Below are 13,215 nucleotides of genomic sequence, written 5' to 3'. Positions count from 1 at the left end.
TAAACATTTAGCAGAGAAAAGGCCAGCTCCTCGAGAGAGATCCCATTCTCCCAAAACCCCTGGCCCCAGAGGCCCCTCCCTGTTACCTCCACCACAGCGAAGCCCTTGATGGGCCGTGCCAGCAGCGGCTGATTGTCCAGAGATGTCACCGTGTACATGGAGCCCACGTCCGACACCGACGCCGTCTCCACGTTGTCCAGGGGCTCCCCGAGGCTGCCCAGGCTGCCCAGGCTCCCGGTGCTGCAGTGGGAAAGATCCAAACTCTCCTGGCTGGACACCACGTGCGGCTGCTCCAGCAAGCCGGGCGGGATGGGCAGCTCCAGCCCTGCCTGGAACTGGTCCACGGAGATGTCGCTGACGGTGCGGGAAATGCCCTGGGAGCTGCACAGGGAGGCCTGGCTGGTGGAGGCCGAGGCGCTGACGCTCATGGCGGGGGTGACGCTGCTGGAGCTGCTGATGTCCAAACTGTCGGCGCTGCTGGAAACCGTCGGCTTTTCCAGCTCCGTCCTGCACTCTCCTCCTTCTGCTTTGTCCTTGGTTTTTTTGGGATCCTCTTCCTGCAAAGGGATGTAGATCTCATCCTTGAAGACCCCGCCGTGGGCGTTGCAGGCTTTCCTGATGGCGTTCCTGACGGTGCCCTCCTCCAGGTGCGTGGGGATGCCGGAGATGACGAGCAGGCGGCTGTGGGCCGTGGGTCCCACCAGGGCCTGGCAGGCGTCTGCCACGGCATCGTTGGTCACACCCAGCCCCTGGGGGTCCTTCTTTGTCAGGTGCCTGAGGATTATCAGCAGGGTCAGAGCTCTGTGGAACCACAGCATGTCCTCAGGCTTGCTGCCCCCAATGCTGAGGAGCGCCGCGTCCGTCTCAGCTGCCCTGGATGAAGCTCTTTTCCCTGAAGATGAGGTTTTTTCCCGCTTCATTTTGACTTTTTTCCTCTTGGACAGCAAGCTCGGGCTCTGTGGAGTCTGTCCTGGTGAAGATGAGGACGAGGAGGAGGAGTCACTAAGATTTGGGGCACTGGTGGATGAGATCACATTGGCTGTCACGCTCATGTTGATGGGCAAGGTGACTTCTGCCACAGCCAGGCACACTTCCATCAGGGCGTGGAAGTACGTGGAGAATCTTCCCTGGTCGGCCACTCCAACCCCAGAGCCACCACAGGCATTCCCAGACACCCAGTTCTGGGTTTCCTCATCGTAGAGCTTGTGCAGCTCTGACTGCAAGGCCATGAGCATGGCCAGGCAGGGGTTGAGCTGCAGGGCGATGGATGAGGACAATCCTGCTGGATTCTTCTTCTGCTCCAGGTTGTGGATTTTGCGAAGCAGCTCGGCCAGGAGGTGAAAGATCAATTCCTTCACACACGCTGCCATGTCAGTTGTCCAGAGGAAGTTTCCTGAGGGAAGAAGGCAAGGCATGGCAGTGTTTCACTCTTAGCAGAAAGTAACATTTGAAAAAGCACCAAAAAAGTGAATTTCAATATCATGGCAGCAATAAGAAAGACAGGAAGGTTATTCCAAGAACTGCAAATCAACAGAAAAGTTCTGGGGGTTGAAAAAAATTTAATTATGGTGGAAGAGCTCAGAAAATTTCAACTGTAGTTCTTGTTTCCTGAACTCTTCACCTGAGCCAGCACATTATCAGTGCTCATACTAAGGAAATATTCCATTCTCACCTAAAAATTCCACTACTTGCAAGAGAACTGAGGCAGGAATAGTATCCAGTTCATCTTCAGATTTTCCATCCCCATCTTCCAATTTCCAGGTTAAGAGCTGTTCTGTGAATGCCATTGCCAAGGGGAATTCCAGGGGGAGGGAATGCAAGACCAGTACAGCTCCAGGAGGAGGAGACACTCCTAAGCAGAAAGGTCCAAGAAAACTCTTATCATGATTCTGAGCATTGATAAAGTAAAAGTAGTAACATTTAGGATTTTTTCAAGGCTAAACTTCTGTTAACTGATAATTTTCTCTGTAGCACCTTGTAATACACAAATAGGAATGTTTCTCTATATTGCTAAGTTAATATAATCTATAATTATAAATGTACAGAGAACATTTTATTCACATAAAGAAACAGAATAATTTTGAGCTTGAACATATCTAAATATACAAAAAGAATTTCCCCCAAAATCCTTTATTTCTGTCAGATGGGTACTAAAAACAACATCAGCAGAAAAACTTTAGGATCTCCAAGGGGAAATTTTAAGAACTCACTGCACCCAGTCACCTTCCCTGCTCTAAATCCCACTGTCTCTCCCTCTGGGCAAGAGTAAAAAGAATATAAATGATTCTTCTTGCTGGAGAGATTTAAGTTTTGCTACACTGTATTACTCTGTGGATAAGAGGGTCCTACAAACAGCTAAAAAAATTATTCTCCATCTGAAACAGCTCCTCAAACACCAACAGCACCAACACTGCAGAAATTCATATTTTGAATAAAATATTTCAAATACAAACACTGCTGGGTGAACTCCTGGAATATAAAAATCAGAATCACATGGTTGCCAATGGATATAAAACCAGTTTTTTTTTGGTTAAACATGAATTCCTTGTACAAAAATCACGTCCTATCTGCTGCTAGGACTGGAGACCACACAGGAAGGTGCTGCAGAAGCCATAATGAATCTGCTCTCAGCCCTGAAAGCACAGGGCAGGCTTTTCCCTCTGTGCTCACCCAGTTTGATGTGCACCCTGTCCGTGGGGGTGATGACAGCTGGGTACTGGTTGGTGGTGGGGGGTGGTGTGAGGCCGGTGTTGGTGGGGGAGGCGTCGCGGGGGTAGCACACGGCCTCGATCAGGTTCAGCTGCCCGTTCCTCTTCACCTTGTGCCCCAGCCCGTAGACCAGCACCCGAGCCCAGGGGGCCTTGTACAGGGACGAGCTGGGGAAACAGCAGCACAGCTTGGTTAGGCTCAAAGCAGCTGGAAAATATCCCAGCCACCACTCAGAGTAAGTCTCGGAGAAGAGAAAACTGAAACAAAATAAATAACTGCGTCCCCAGGGTTGCCAGGCTCAGACCCAGCCTTGCCCCTCTCCAGGACTCACTCTTTTCGGAACCCAGACTGACTTTCCTTGCAGGACACAATCACAAAGGCAGCCCCAGGAAAATTCACATCCATGTTGACCTTGGATTCAGAAATTGGGAATTCTTCAGCAGGAAATTGTTCTGGTGCTGCCTGTAACAGGACATTCATCATGAGAGATCCAAAACAGCAGCAAACCTCCTCCCTTTTCTTTATTTATAGAGTGCTCTATACCCAGTGCATTTAATTAACTACAAATTATGACACAGTGGGAGGCCACTTCATTTTAATTCAATCCAGAGCATTGCTACTGCTTCTGTTTTCAGTGTGCCCACTAGAAGCAGGATAACAGAACCCATCCAGAGAAACAATTCCCTGTGAGGGACATCATCATGGAAATTAAAACCACACAGAGAACAAGGGCTCCTGAGAAGGGAACCCAAGAGTGAGCATTTTACCTGCAGAAAGGAGCAGATCTGTTTGGTGAGGTCCAACAGACTCTCCTCTCCCTGATGCAGTGTCCGAGTGATGGCCACAGTGAGCCACTCCCTGATGGCCTGGGAATTGCCCTGGTAGAAGAGGTCTGTGGCAGCACAGGTCTGGGAATGGATGCAGTGCTGCAGGGACTGGGCCAGGAGAATGGAGCTTGAGCTGATGGTTCCATCTGGAATAACATGGAAAACAGCACAAATTTGAAGATCACTCCACATGTTTATGTAGCCTGGGAAACAAAAGCCATAAAACACCTGGAAGATTCCCAACCTCTGTTTTCAAGTGGAAAACTCCTTGCCTAAAGTCAGCAGGAGAAAGGACCCACCCAAGCCCAGCCCTGTGGCTGGGGTGGCCTCTCCATGCCAGCTGTGCTCCTCACCAGCCTCAGCCCAGCCTCTGGTGAGGACAAACACAGAGCTGTGGGATAACCTGGCTCATTCTTCATTCTTAATACCACCACTATTAACCAGCTAATAAAGAAACACCAAATCCATTATTTTTTTTTTGTCACCAAAAAAATACTGTACCAAAGAAGAGCTGTGACAAAACCAAGTGTTTACCAGGAAGAGGTGGTGCAAGAAGCTGGTTGGAGAGCAGCTGCAGGTGCTCCAGGGTGATGTCCCGGATGGCAGGAATGTGGAACAGCCGGGTGAACATGTGGGGAGATTTGGGAGCAAAAATATTGAGCAGAGCCATGCGACAGTAGAGCTTGGCCAGGGCAGCTTCACTCCTCAACAGCTCCCTAGAGAACACAAACATTAATTCTATTAATTCCTTAACATTAAATCCAACCATGACAATAAGATTCAGAAGTTTGTACTGCTTAGAACAAAGCTGTAGCAGGTAACTGCACTACAGGAAATTCAGCTAATTCAAATTCAGGTAATAATTGTAACTGCATCTCTTTTTTCACCTGTGAATTTGGATGTTGGTGTTATCCAGGGTGACCAATCCATTGGTTGCAGTCCTCCTGTACCCTGCAGGTGGCCTTTCCAACATGTCAATGGGGTACCAGTACCTCACCAGGACCCCCTCACTCCGCAGGTAGGTCTCCACTTGGACCAGTTCATTCACCTGCAACACCAAACCCAGCACTGTAAGTAACACAATAATTATAACCACATTTTTCCTTCCAGGAGAGCCCCAATCCAGCATCCTGAGCAGTTTTTGCTCCCAGCTGTGTGATGCTGATCATTAAAAGTCCTCCCAGAGTGTCTTTACTCACCGAGTCCACATCCAGGACAACCCCATGAAGACCAAATGTCTTCAGCATGCCCCGGATGGCAAATTTGGGCAGAGCTGTTCCTACAGCACTGCTGGTGACGTTGTTGCTGTCAGGAGAGCGAGTCACCACGGTGAGACCTGGCAGAAATGGACACCACTTTGAAGGTGTTTTCCTCAGGTGACAATTAGATCCCAAAAACCCCTGAGCTTTTCTTTACCCCTCAGGACTGCTGTGCTGCCCTTACCTTTCCGTACTTTATCAATTGTGAATTTGTTTGCTTCATCTTTGATATCCTCAATGGTGGGAAGGTAGAGATCCCTTGGGATGCCTCCATTTTCCTCATACAGGAATTCCACAGTTTGCCTTGCTATATCAACCATTCCTGAAAGACAGGAGGGAATACAAGCTATTTCCCTCAGCCACTTGAAATAAGTTCTTATTCTCATTAATCTCCCAAGCAGGTGAGTTTTCCAAGTACTTCAATACTCTCTCAGTCAGGCTGAAGGATGGAAATTGGGAGTTTTCCTGAGGAAGCTTTTTCTGAGCTTCTCATGGGGACTCAGAATTCCTACCTTGTTCTTCATGTGATTTTCCCACAAACACATTGTCCTGCCAGAGCTGAATTCTACAAAACTCCCTCATATCCCCTTATTATTACTTAAACCTAAAAAGTTTTGCCTTGATAGTCAGAGACAGAAAATGCACAGATATAGTTTCTTCCCAAGCTATTATTCCAGAATGTTTCTGTATCCACATCACAACAAATTCTGTCACTATTTCTGAAAACATTTTCTCTATTTAAATAGTCAAACACAGTAAAAGTGTTAAAGAAAAAGCAAGAGCACAAACCAGATTCTAAACACTGGAGGGAAACAGCAAGTGAATTTTTTAAGTTTTCCAGCCCTGAATACAGTAAAATATGAAAGGAACACAGCTGCTCTCTCAGACTTCCTGCAGATCACAGAAAACAACGTGCATGGAAATAGATACATACCTAACTGTAAAGCTCCTTTAATCTGATCCAGCCCAGACTTCCTCTCAGCCTCATTACGGAATCTTCTTCTAATTGTAGGGAAAACTTTGGTTTCCCAGGCTTTGACCAAGAGGGCATAGTGATCCTCCTACAAAGACAAAAGTGTTTTAGAACACCAGGAAGTGATAAATTATCAGCAGTTATATTTTTGTTAGGGAACCAGGAAGAACTCTTGCATGGCTAAAATCAAAATCTAAATGACAAGATCTGATTTTAGGCTATAAGTTAGAGGAGGCAGAGTTTGCCACATTCCTCACCCTGGGAATATCATCGTCATCATCATCATCACTTTCATCATCTGCAATAGGAGGGGGATGAGGATCAGGGCCTGAGGTGATGAAGTTCTCATAGCTCAGCTCCATTTTATAGTGGCAGGATGTGTCACTGTCATACTCTGCAAGACACAGACAGAAATAATGAGATGATAATGCATGCAAAGACATCCCATGAAATTGGAGATATACAGCATTCCATGCTCTCCAATCAGGGGGTGGGAATGCAATTCCTTTTGACACAGCATAACCAATTGGCTGATCCAATCCACCATGACATCCTATTGTATCCCAAGCCCTAATGAGATCATTTCTCACTGAAGCTGTGTTAATTATGAATAATTTGTGTATTCACATAGAGGAAGACCAAAGAAGATGCTTTAATTGCCTTGTCTGAAATCAGATAAACACAGCTTTGACTTGTGGCACCACCCTACCTAAACCAGCACTACCTAAGGCCTAAAGACTGCAGCCAGGCTGGGCTTAAATCCTATTTCCTTGCTTGGCCTTTCTGCTGGGAGGGCTTTAAAGGAGCGAGCGTCACTTTACGTTGCTGAGCGGTGGCGACGGCGGCGATCCTGCAGGGGGGCCCGTGGGTGCCAGGGTCGGAGGCGATGCTGGTGCCAGCGTCATTGTCACTGTCAGAGGCCATGGCAAAGGGCAAGGCCTCGAAGTTGGCACTGATCTCCTCGGCCAGGTCCAGGCACAGGTCGGCGGCGTTGCGGTGAGCCTGGCCCTCGGCGTAGGCGAACGGCCGCGAGCCGAAGTTGGCCCGCACCTTGGTGTTCTGCAAAAGGATGAAGGGAAGCTCTCAGATCCTGCTCTGAGCCATCACTCTGCCCCAGGCAGGAGCTGATCACACCCCCCTGCCACCAGGATCCCCAGCTGGCTCTCTGGGAAAGCTTCAAGCTGCTAAAGACACTTAGAACTCGCCTGCTTTCCAGCTTCAAGCTGGGTGCTTTGAATCAAGGCCACTGCTGGCCAGGAATGCTGAGAGAGGAGCTCCTGGCATGGCACAAGGCATCCTGCCAGGCCAGCTGCACACTGCTGTGCTAATGGGCAGGGAAAACCAAAATAATGACACAACACATGCACCTGGGAGGCCTAATGAATACCTCAGCCTACCCAAGAAAGGGAAAAACTATCAATTTGCTTTTCTACAGAGCAGGTTCAATATTTTCTATCATGGTATTAGTATTTCTGAAAGTACATTTAAGTGACATTTCTGTTACACACTTGCCTTTTTCTGAATGTGCACAACTGGCCACATTCCACCAGACACATCCTCTAGGTAGGGCACAAGTCTCTGCCCACAATATGTAAAATAAACTCTGCCCTTTGCTGGCTGCCCTGGAGGAGGGGGAGTTCCTTCTGTTCTTTCCCATCCAATTCCTGCTACATCACCTGGAGAAAAACACAATCATAAAAAGGATTTAATCAATTTTCTCATCCAGCATTTCCCAGACATTTAGAGGATTTTCTGATGGAGCAGATAAGGATTTTAGCCATGCCTTCACATACCAGGGGAAAGAGTCACATCCAGTCTGACACTCTTCCACTGCAGCAGGCTGGAGCCATTGTAATGCACTGCTCTCCCATTGCTGAGGGGCAACAAGGACACAGTGAGCCAGAGCAGGATCACCACCCACCAAAGCTGTGACACTCAAAAGGCAACTCAACCCTCCTGATTTTGCAAAGATATTCCAGTCTATTTCAGCATTCAATTTATAAGTGTGTATTGCCCACTACAGCCTCCTCCCCAGCCTGCTGACAAATGTACTGAACGTGGTTTTTCATGTGCATCTCCAACCTACTTGTGAAAGAGGCAGGTGCCCACTGGGTTTGTCCAAGCCCCATCCCGTTTTTCTGCCTCTGTGGCAAATCCAAAGGAAACTATTGGCCCAGTGTCATCATCTGTGTCTCCATAGGAAACCACTTCAATTTCCCAGTAGAATGATGGTGCCTAGAAATAAGAATAATAGACCATTTCAAAAAGTTATTTACAAAACAGAGCTTAAAGGAGCAATTTTCCTTCTTATCCTTTTCATGCCCTGTTGGATATTCAATGACAAAGTGCTGGAGAGCTGTGAGGTCTCACCTGTACTGGCACTGGGGAGGTGGCATAGATAAAGGTGCCCCGAGGAAGGCCCCCACCTGCACTGGGATCAGCCAGGAAGGTCACAGCAGTGAGGTGTGAGGAGAACATGCAGGCTCTCACTGGGGGGAACACCCTGGATGGGCTCCACGTGATTTCTTTGGGCTGCAGACACAACAGAGGAATTTATTCTACCAATCACAATTCAAGTCACCCACTCCAATACAACGACACAGTGTACGAGGGGCATGTTTAATACAACTCCAACAAATCACATCCCAATAGAGAAATTCCCATGAAATATTTCAAGAATGGCCCCAGTTTGGGCAGCAGCAGGGGGTTCTCCCAGGGCAGAGGGCTCAGCACTGTGCCTGTGCTCACCTGTCTCCTGTCTGCTTGCAGGGGAGGAGGAGGGGGCCGAGCACAGTCGCGGTACAACATCCGTAACCTCTCACACTGCATCTCCACAACCACCAGCCTCTCCCCTGCAACAACAACCCACACCAGGCATCAGCCTCCAGCTGCTTCCTCCAGTCCAACAGTGCAATCTTAATTCAGAAATAAATATGGTGTTTGCACTTTGAGGAGGTTTGATCAGCCTCACTTACCTAAACAACGGAATTAAGGGTAAAATGTAACGTGCAAGTATTTTCTCATGTTTGATTTACATTTGGTTTGCAAAGACACTCTTATGTTGACTAAGATATAAAGTTCATTTTAGTGAGTAAATTTATGGCCCAGCAAAGGCAGGAAAGCAAAAAAAATTATGTCTACTATCACAAAAATCAGTCCTTGCCCTTTGACACCTAAATCCCTTGGCTCCCACCCTTCACTTCAGCCACGTTTTCTCTGGCATGCTCCTAAAAACTTTCCCCTAAACTAAGATTTCTGCTGGGCCTAGTGCTTATCCCTAAACAAGGAGAGCTCAAGGATCAGGAAAAAAACAAAGCATCACAAAAACCAGCAAAAAGGTCATGAAAAGAAAACACACAGATGATAATGCCAAGGAATGCAGAATAGGATATGCTGGAAGCAAGGAAAGTGGGCAGTGCAGAAGAAAATCAGGACTTGCTTCTTTGATACACAGAATAATCCTGTTCTGGCCTAAATTAATGCCTAATGTTTAGTGATTTAGGCTGATTATTAGCTGCTCTTCCATCAGCAGCTCTGCAGCTGTGACAAGACACTGTCCTGTGCCAGTTCCTAAACTCTGGGTAGCTGGAGGAGAAAACACTGAAATGATTTAAAAGCTGCTCTGGTTCTGTCCTGAATATGCCAAGAAGGTGTTGGCTACATACCAGGGCTGCACTCCTGGGCCACCAAATTCAGAACTTCTACAGCAGCTGGGCACTGTTGAATGAATTCTTCACAGAATGAGCTGTCTTCCAACAGCTGAGCCATCACCAGGCATGCTCTGAACAGAAAAACAATACATTTAAAGTGTTACAAAGTGTGTGCTGAATTCAAAGCTGGCTTTACAGTAGTGAATTCAAGGGTAGTTTAAAGGTGGTCTTAACCCTGGTTTTAGCTGGACCCTCCCCAAAGGCAGCTCTTCCCTGATTCATAAATGGATTTATTGAAGCATTTGCTCAGTGTGTTGCAGGGACGCTCATGAACAACACCCAGACACTTAACAGGAGCAAAGAGGAATTAGTGCAGCCCCTTGCTGCACAGCCCCAGAGGAAGGGCACAAGAACTCATGCAATTCCCTGGGATGGTTGTGCACAAAGGCAGGACTCACCTGGTTCTTATTTCAGCAAGAAGCCGGACCACTGCCATTACTGGGGTTGAGCCATCTCCTGTTGCAGGAAGTGAGGTGTGAATAGAGAGACTTCCCTCCTGAGGGAGCAACATGGACTGGACTGCCTGTACTACCTTCTCAGTAATGGACAGTTTATGAAGAGGCAATGCCTGATGGTGGGGGGGCACGGTAAAAAGTTAAATTCAAGTAGTTAGTTTCTAAGAAATGAGGGTGTTTTATTACCTGGAGTTAATTCTTATATTTTACTATCACAAAATCAGCATGAAACACCAATAAAAGAAAAATAAACCAACCCCAAACCAAGCCAGAAATTAACCAAAAAAAAAACTCCCACCCAGTATGCAACAGAATATCCTTAAGCACAAAAGATGAATATTTATGTTACTTGAATGAGAACTCAAACATATTGTTAATATATGCTTAAAAAAATAAGGCAAACATTACAAATCATTGATAAGCAAAGATGAAACACTTTTTTTAATGTGCCGTAGATTAATAGTCAGTATGCTGTGACAGAAATAAAGCAAGAATCAAGATTATACTGAATATTGGATGTTTAAAACTCCCATACCTCAGATCTTGGAACACAGAGCCTAGATAATGGAATAGTTAAAGTGTCTGATGCCTGGGAGGTCTTTCTAGTGTCTATAGTGGTGGGTGGGAATTTGACCGTGGCTATACCTTCTTGCTCATTAATAGATGCCACAACTCCAATGCTTCCTGCTATTCCTTTGCCTAAAACCTACAACCAAAGAAGAGCTGCATGAGATTGAAGGTGTTACAACAAGGAATCAGTGTCTGACATCACACACCAACTGCACACACAAGCACAGGGGGGTGTTTTAGGAAACAAGCTCCACAAGCTGCTGTTCCACAAGCACATCCTGCTGCCGAGGATCCCAGTGCAGGGAGAACCTCAGGAGAGCAGCAATTCTCATCTGAGATATCAAATATGAACAGTGCTGAATTACCTGAACTTCAGAACCTATTTTAATTGTCTCCTTAAAGCCACCCAGAGCACACAGGGCAGCCACTGCCTGCCGAGCAATCCTTTGAAGTTTAGCCAGTTTCCTTCCACTGCTACTCCCATTCTCCAAAATGCTCTCTGCATATTTCCCAAGCTGTGGAATGTACATCAGAGCCCGAGACAGAACCTGAAGACAGAAGCAAAAATACCAGGGAACAACTTCAAAGCACAATTCCAACAAAAACCAATGCCCCAAGCCTCCAGCCCACACAGTCTCAGAAGAATTATTTTTGTTCTTGAAGAGAATTATGTAACCCAGAATATTCCAAGTTCTCTGAAGTGTGAGCACCATCAAAGCCATGACCATTCCCTGGTAACTTTCAGAATAAAATACAATCTTGACAAAAGTTTTTGCTGAGGATTTCACCTTGGGAATAGATTAGGTGCAGCAGGATTCAGAGGAACATAAAATCAACGTGTTTTGTTCCAGCCAACACTTTGTACCCTCAGAGGCCACAGCCAAGAGAACAGCCAAGGCAAAATAACCTGCCACAGGCAAGGGAACTCCCCAACAAACAGCACTGTTAATCCCTGAAAAGAATGACAGCACATTATCTAATGATGGGTAAATTTTAAGTGTTTGTCCCACCCTGAGACAGCTGAGAAAGGGCTGGGTCTGTCCAGCTCCACACCCTGTGTTTAAATCAGACAGGAGCAGCTCAGGCCTTGCTAATCAACAGATTCTCTAACTACTCAACCCCCAGTGAGGAGTGGGCCACTCGTGGCTGTGTTTGCTCACTTTTTCAGCAGTTGTTGTCCAGATCTGGGCTGCATTGGACTCTGGGGCCATGAGCAGGCTGTGCAGCAGGGCAATCACCTCTGCTGCCATGCTGTTTGCAACGTGCCCGCTGATGAACGGCCTCACCGGATCCGTCCTGGCCAGGAGACAAAGGCAATTTGACCATTCAGTTCAAAACCACAGAATGAAAAAAGCTTCAGGTGTCAACAAAATATACACACAAAAAAAAGAAATAAGAAGTTTATGAACTGCCAGATTATCTTTGAGAGCACTACAAATATTGGTAGAGAGAAAAGCAGAGTGCAGGCTAAGGGATTTACCTGGCGAGCTCTGAATTCCTCTCCCTGCAAATGGAAGTTTGTGCTGTCTTCTTTTTGTCCCCAGTGGACAAGCCACTGGTGCTCTCTGGATTGACAGTCTCTATGGGTGGCCCCACACTCACTATCAGCCCAGACTGTGCCCACTTGGTTGCCTTTCTAAGAGCTGCAGCAGCTTCTTCTGTAATGACTTCACAGCAGCCACTCTGCAAAGGAAATTGCCATGGAAAGCAAATGTCAGATCTGTTTGGTCACTCTGCTCATGTACCAGTGCTGGGAACACAGCAAAATCCCCTCCTGGGTGTGTGTCAGTCATAGACAAGCACTATCTCTTGCTTTTTATCATCTACAGAGAGATCAGGGATAATTCATTGCCTTTAACATTCCATTCTTAAATTAACAGTCCAATTTCTCTTATCAAAAAGCCACCGTGAGTATTTCTGGTGCAAAAACTCGAGAACACCCCTGGAAATTGACATGAAATTTTAGATCAAGCGTGTGGCTTAAAATTTGCATTATCAATGTGCATTTAGCACTTGAAGAAAGAGAATATCAAAGGGGCTTTAACCTAACCTACAGAGGCTGGAGGATGCATCAGCTTAAATTCTTTTTCATCATTTACCCCTGTATTTAATCTGTACTTACAGAGGTAAATGATGAATAAAACAACATTTAACAAAGGGTCTTAACATCAGTAAAATCCAAGAATTCTGCCTGGCTACCAGCTTTTAGGATGTTGAGCAATTCTTTAGTTATTTCTCCTCTTACTTTTGTCATGTCCCGATCCATCTTCACCACCTTCTCCATGTTGGCTCCAGTTCCCAGTCGGAATGGGCGACCTTCTGAGCTACTGTTGGAGGGGAAAGAAACCAAAGGAGCTTTGTTCTGACTGCTGGAAATCACAGCTGAGCTACACAGTCCAATTCCATATATTATGGCTGGTTTGAAATGATTTGAAGCCACCTTTGCAGCTGAATGCTCAACAGCAAGAGAAATATGAGGCAGTTAAGGACATACCCCATTTACAGAGGGAATTTAATCCTACTGAATGCAGTTATTCAAAGCAATTTAACCCTTCCCCCCACAGGAAGAAGCCTCATGAAATGGTTTTTATTGATCACAAATGCCCAGGGCTCCGAGTTCACCTTTCACTTGTACCTTTTAGGGTAATTTTTAGAGTATGGGTTCAGAACCAACGCAGGGAGAGGGGGAAGATGGAACAAATAGCACAAAAT

The 13,215-nt window shown here is 46.4% G+C and overlaps 1 protein-coding gene across 5 annotated transcripts in view; it reads right to left on the bottom strand.

Moving 5' to 3' along the window:
- Nucleotides 1–13,215, bottom strand: part of HECTD4 (HECT domain E3 ubiquitin protein ligase 4) — a 65,201-nt gene that overhangs the window by 14,053 nt on the left and 37,933 nt on the right. For all 5 annotated transcript variants that reach the window (XM_018916677.3, XM_018916679.3, XM_018916678.3 and 2 more), the window contains 24 exons: nt 12,749–12,830; nt 11,984–12,186; nt 11,664–11,799; nt 10,869–11,051; nt 10,469–10,639; nt 9,877–10,046; nt 9,434–9,549; nt 8,517–8,620; nt 8,139–8,300; nt 7,855–8,003; nt 7,562–7,641; nt 7,281–7,444; nt 6,590–6,827; nt 6,026–6,162; nt 5,730–5,856; nt 4,980–5,117; nt 4,736–4,872; nt 4,424–4,584; nt 4,071–4,252; nt 3,477–3,682; nt 3,041–3,171; nt 2,671–2,876; nt 1,673–1,852; nt 87–1,393 (listed from right to left, as the gene is read on the bottom strand). In XM_018916677.3, the coding sequence (XP_018772222.1) occupies nt 87–1,393; nt 1,673–1,852; nt 2,671–2,876; nt 3,041–3,171; nt 3,477–3,682; nt 4,071–4,252; nt 4,424–4,584; nt 4,736–4,872; nt 4,980–5,117; nt 5,730–5,856; nt 6,026–6,162; nt 6,590–6,827; nt 7,281–7,444; nt 7,562–7,641; nt 7,855–8,003; nt 8,139–8,300; nt 8,517–8,620; nt 9,434–9,549; nt 9,877–10,046; nt 10,469–10,639; nt 10,869–11,051; nt 11,664–11,799; nt 11,984–12,186; nt 12,749–12,830 (4,870 nt within the window). The remainder of the gene's footprint in view (nt 1–86; nt 1,394–1,672; nt 1,853–2,670; nt 2,877–3,040; nt 3,172–3,476; nt 3,683–4,070; nt 4,253–4,423; nt 4,585–4,735; nt 4,873–4,979; nt 5,118–5,729; nt 5,857–6,025; nt 6,163–6,589; nt 6,828–7,280; nt 7,445–7,561; nt 7,642–7,854; nt 8,004–8,138; nt 8,301–8,516; nt 8,621–9,433; nt 9,550–9,876; nt 10,047–10,468; nt 10,640–10,868; nt 11,052–11,663; nt 11,800–11,983; nt 12,187–12,748; nt 12,831–13,215) is intronic.

This window comes from Serinus canaria, chromosome 15 (genome assembly GCF_022539315.1).
Source record: "Serinus canaria isolate serCan28SL12 chromosome 15, serCan2020, whole genome shotgun sequence".
Classification (NCBI taxonomy): domain Eukaryota; kingdom Metazoa; phylum Chordata; class Aves; order Passeriformes; family Fringillidae; genus Serinus; species Serinus canaria.
This window is presented reverse-complemented; position numbering and strand designations above follow the sequence as displayed.